Raw genomic sequence first — 5,133 nt, 5'->3', positions numbered from 1 at the left:
CTGCAGTGTTGTTTTTAATAGCGTGTTCTGATTTTAACAGAAAGCCTGAGAAACCTATGGGCAGAAAGGCCTAGAATGAAGCAAAGAAACCAAATGTGCAAGTATAGACTTGGAGATCATCAGAGCACTAGCGATAGCTACAGTCTTAAGATGAGCTGCCAGAAAGAATGCCCAGACTATATCGAGAGAGAAGGCATAAAGGAGGGCACCCCAATGTGTGAGGGTGAAGAGCAAAGAGAAGAGGAAGGCAGAGCCAGAGAGATTAGAGGAGACCCCAAATAAAGTGGTCTTCTAAGAACCAAAGGGTTGTGGGTTTGTTTGTTTTTTTAAACAATTTATTGAGGGCTCTTTCATCTCTTGTAGCAACCCATCCAAAGGGGTGCTGAAGAGCAATTGTACAGTTGTCACCCAGAGGTGAGGGCTAGAAACCCCATGGACTGGCAAGTAGGGCCGGTGTGAGAGCTATTTCCAAGAATCCCTGGTACAAAGTCCAGTAACCAACCACCCCAGTTTTCCCAGGGATAAGGAATGTTTTGACATGCGAAACTTTCAGGGCTGAAACTGTGATAGTCCTGAGGCAAATTCTGGATTGTTGGTCACACTAGAATTCAAGATGTATTTACCCACCCACGCACTCACGGCTTTTGAGTTGATTCTGACTCATCGTGACTCCAGACAGAGTTTCTAAGATGGTGAATTTTTACAAGAACAAGCAAAACCAAACTCACTGTCATTGAATCAATGCCAACTTAAAGCAACCCCATAAGACAGGGCAGAATTGCCCCTGTGGGTTTCTGAGACTGTCACTTTTTGTGTGAGTAGAAGGCCTCGTCTTTCACAGTTGATGCAGCTGGGGGGTTTGAACTGTTGATCTTTTGGTTAGCAGCCCAACACATAAGCCACTGCACCACCAGACAGCCTCCCCTTTCTCCTGTGGAGCAGTTAGCTCATGGGTTTGAACCGCTAACCTTGTTGTGAGCACCTCAGTGCATAACCCACATTGCCACCAGGGCTTCTTTCAAGATACTGTTAAGTTTAAATAGAAGTAGAGGCAAAGACAATACAGATTATCTTTCTGAGAGGCTTGAATGCGAAAAGAAAGAGTTGCTAATAGTTAAAGAGCAACGCTGGGTTGGGGGAACCTTTTCACATTTTACTTATCCTTCTTATTTTAAAAAATATCATGCTAAATGTTTTAAACAGTTAAAGGAAAAAATTAGGAAAATCAGACTGAAGATACAGCAGAAAAAGAATGATTGATACAGCATCTTGCTCTCCCAAGGGAAGAATAAAACACTGAGACATTCCATCAGGAGGAAGTCCTGCCTACTCCAAGGAGGACCCCATGGCAATGGGATTTCCATACTGATTGATTAAACCCCTCCTCAGAGTATGTCTTTTTACCTATAAATTTGGAATAATAACAAGACCCAAGCACGGGCCTTTGTAAGGGGTTTAATAAAATAATGCTCATGAAAATGCTCAGTGCCTCATAGACACTTCATGGATATATGTCTAGCATAATGGTTCTCAACCAGTGGAAATTTTGACCCTCACAGGGCAGGTATGCAATTTTTGGTCATCACAACTGAGGGATGGGAGGAGATTTACCAGCATCAAGGCGGTCAAGGCCAAAAATTCAGCAAAACAACCTACAATGCACAAGACAGTTCCCCCAAACCAAGGATTGTCCAGCCTAAGATGTCAGTAGTGTTGAAGTTCAGAAGCGCCAGTATTACCCAGGGGCCTGGGTGCTGTACACTTTCAAAGACGAGGTTGGTGAATAGGTTTTAATATTAAGACACTGGAGATCTGGATCCTTGATTCACTATTCGCTTTCAGCAAGTGATTCGTCCTGTCTGAGCCTCGGCTTCCACATAAGGTAATGGTATCATCTTTTTTGGTGAGAGGCATAGCATGGAAGAGTGGGGAAAGATACCTTCTTTTACTAAAGTAGTCAAGATGAGAGTCATAAGGGAGGACCGTTACAGTTACACTATCACCTTAATAACAATCACAGTGTTATTCATATTTTTAAGTACAATCCTATTCTCTCTTAGAGCCGTAATACAAATGATAAACACAAATCCAATGAATGATGGGTAATATTCCACCCAGACAAGGAACTCATCACTCTTTGCCATGAAAGAAATTCAACAGACAGCAAAATTTCTAAGAGTTGCAAAAATTCTCTTTGTCATTAATAGGACTCCCTGCTGTAATTTCTGGGCTGCTTTCTTAAGAAAGGTTTTATTAAAAATAGTGATCTAGTATTTAAAACTGCATCTGCTATTTCTTGATCTTTATCCCCCACCCCCAAATTTCTTTCTGAAACTATCATGGTATTGTTGACATGCACATCGGCCTGACTTTTTAAGTATATTACAGCAGCCAGGAGGCTTTGACTTTCTCAAATCTAGACTTCCTTACACTCTGTCTTGGTGGCCTGGAGTAACCAAGTTCTCCTTTACCATTCAATCAGCCAATGGGCAACATCCGCCCTGTGTTTTCTTGATGTTGGTCTCTTCGTGCATTTTCATGGGTTGCTTGATCAGGGAGCCAGTGAGCAGGCAGATATCCAGTTCTCAGGGATTTCCTCTCCCCAGCTGCTTACTTCCAGTTCAACCTTACTTCCTTGGCCCTCAACCATCCTGATGGAGCTGTTCATGTTCTTGGTCTCATTCATGATTGGTTAAGACATTGTTTTGACCTTTCCCTGAAATTCTCCCTTACAGAACAGATCAAGTTTCATCCTTCAGAGGCCCTTCAGATTCATCAAATCTGTTACTCAAAGAATGGGGAGAATCCTGTGGAAGCATCACCCCCTTTACACATCCCTCCCATGGGAAAGGGTGGGCCTAAGGACTGAGCAAGAATGAGGTAGCACAATGCAAAGGGAATGGAGGCAAAGAGGGTGAACAGCTTATAAGGAAACAGCAGCAGTCATTACCAGGAAAATTGATGGGCAAACAAGGACATAGGAACCCATGAGCCTAATCTCTCCCATACAGAGAAACCCTTTATATATGTAAACATGTGTGTGCATGTACAATTAACCCTGAAGCGACAGTTAATTGCTCAGCTGCTAACCAAACATTGAATGGATCAAACCCACCAACAACTCCTTGGGAGAAAAGACCTGCTGGCTAGATCCTGTAGAGAGCATGCTATAGGAGTAGGTCTACTCTCCCATGGGGTCACTTTGAATCAGAATCCGCTCGATGGCGCACGGCAACAACAAAAGCATACGTTACTTTTTAAAATTCGTGGCACATTCCATTTTAATTCTATTTTCCATGAACTTTTCGGAGCTCCCTTGTGTGAGTGTCCCACAAGCCCTGGTGGCATAGTTACCTATTGGGCTAACCACAAGGTCAGTGGTTTAAATCCACCCGGCCACTGTGTGAGAAAAGATGAGGCTTTAAAGTTTTAGTCTCAGAAACCTTATGGAGAAATTCTACTCTAATAGGGTCAATATGAATCGGAATGACTCAGCAGTTCATTAGTTTGTGTGTGTGTGTGTGTGTGTGTGTGTGTGTGTGTGTGTGTGTGTTATCACATACCTGCAGTACTATGCACAGCACAGCAGTCGGGTCATGACTTTATGTATTTCACTTCTGATCTTCCCAACAAGTTATAAAAAATTCGACCATCCAAACCCACTGTCACTGTATGTATTCTGACTCGTGGCTACCCAAATACAGGATTGCTAGGGCTTTGTAAGTCTTTAGGGGAGCAGACCACTTGATCTTTCTCACCTAGCACCTGGTGAGTTCAAACTGATTCACCTTCATATTCTATACTTCCCAGATGGTGCATCCAGAGCTCTGATCAGAATTGTGAGAGAATAGGAAAAGAAGAGAAACTGACCCCAGTCAGTCAAATGCAAGTCTCCCACACCAGAGCACTTTGAAAAAAGCCTATAGTCGGGGGAGGGGGTATGGGACAGACCAAGGAGAGGTGGGATAAAGAGGAGTTAGGTAAGCACCAGTGTCAAAAAGATAAAGGGATGGAAGGAAGGACGGAAGGAAGGAAATACGCAGGGCGTGAGGTACACGAGGCACCCCGAGGTCAGCAGTGGACCATGGGCCTCGAGTCCCCCGGTCAGCTCAACATTCCCATCTTGAAAGGCTAAGTGACCACTCTGAAAATCATCCTGTAAGAAAATGCCCACATCAATAACAAACATATCTCTGCTTCGATCTTTTCAAGGCAGGCTTTTAATTCATGAAGCACGCTAAGGGAAGAGAGGGTGCCAGCACACTGCTTTGGAAGGGGCGATTGTACTCAAACCAATGCGCTTGGGCTGACCTTTGCGGAAAAGCTGGGACAAGGGCCGGGCGGCTACAGAAATCACCACTCATCCCTTCCACCGTCGCCACCCGCTTCCCCAAATCCTACTTGCTTCCTTGATTTGTCTGGTCCAGGAAGACCCTCCCCCATGGCTTTTTAATTTTTATTTTAACTTCTGGGGGTTGTGATTAAAACAACCCCCGATTCTTCGTCTCTTTTTCTTCAGATGGTATTGTTAACTGAAGTTTTACAAATCCCGTTTCGCCTCCATGTGCATTCTATGGTTCCTTAGACTTAGGAGAGGGCCAGAGGCCGGCGCGACCCCCCGGCAGTCGCTAATGGGAACGAAGGCTAGCTCGCAGTCAGTCCCGCTGCGCCCCCTCCTCCACGGTCACCTCTTCCCAAACCCCGTCCGCTCTCCAGAGGCCGGGGTACGCGGAGCGGCCGTACCCCGCGCTGTAGTCGTAGGACGGCGGCGGCGGCGGCAGAGCGCAGTCCGGGAAGAAGGGAGCGAAAGGGGCCAAAGGGCCAGACCCGTCCTCCCCGCCAGGAGAGTCCCCGGCCGCCGGGTAGAGCGGGCGCAAGGGCTCGTTCAAGGTCAAACCGCCGCGGGTCGCAGCGACTGGCATCTTCTTGGTGGGCGGGCCCGGGGTGCTCCAGGGCTCGGGGTACAGCAGGCTCCCTGCCATCGCCGGCGGCGGTTCGAATAGGCCAGGCTCCAGCTCCGGAGGTCCCCGCAGCGCCGCGGCTCCGCCGGGGAACACGTCGAGAGGCTCGGCGGCCAGCAAGACGCCCGCGTCGGAGCCGGCGCCGTAGTCGGGCGCCAGCAGCTCCAAGAAC

At 46.9% G+C, this 5,133-nt stretch overlaps 1 protein-coding gene across 1 annotated transcript in view; it reads right to left on the bottom strand.

Moving 5' to 3' along the window:
- Positions 1-4,202: 4,202 nt before the first annotated feature.
- The window catches only part of FAM181B (family with sequence similarity 181 member B), a 2,302-nt gene continuing 1,371 nt past the window's right edge, over positions 4,203-5,133 (bottom strand). Inside the window, exon 2 of the mRNA XM_013006192.2 lies at positions 4,203-5,123. Coding sequence (XP_012861646.1) covers positions 4,656-5,123 — 468 coding nt within the window. The 3' untranslated portion in view covers positions 4,203-4,655. The remainder of the gene's footprint in view (positions 5,124-5,133) is intronic.

Source organism: Echinops telfairi, unplaced genomic scaffold, assembly GCF_000313985.2.
Source record: "Echinops telfairi isolate 266 unplaced genomic scaffold, ASM31398v2 ScPeMD7_1713;HRSCAF=2227, whole genome shotgun sequence".
NCBI lineage: Eukaryota > Metazoa > Chordata > Mammalia > Afrosoricida > Tenrecidae > Echinops > Echinops telfairi.
Note: the sequence above shows the minus strand (reverse complement) of the source record. Positions and strands in the feature narration are given on the sequence as shown.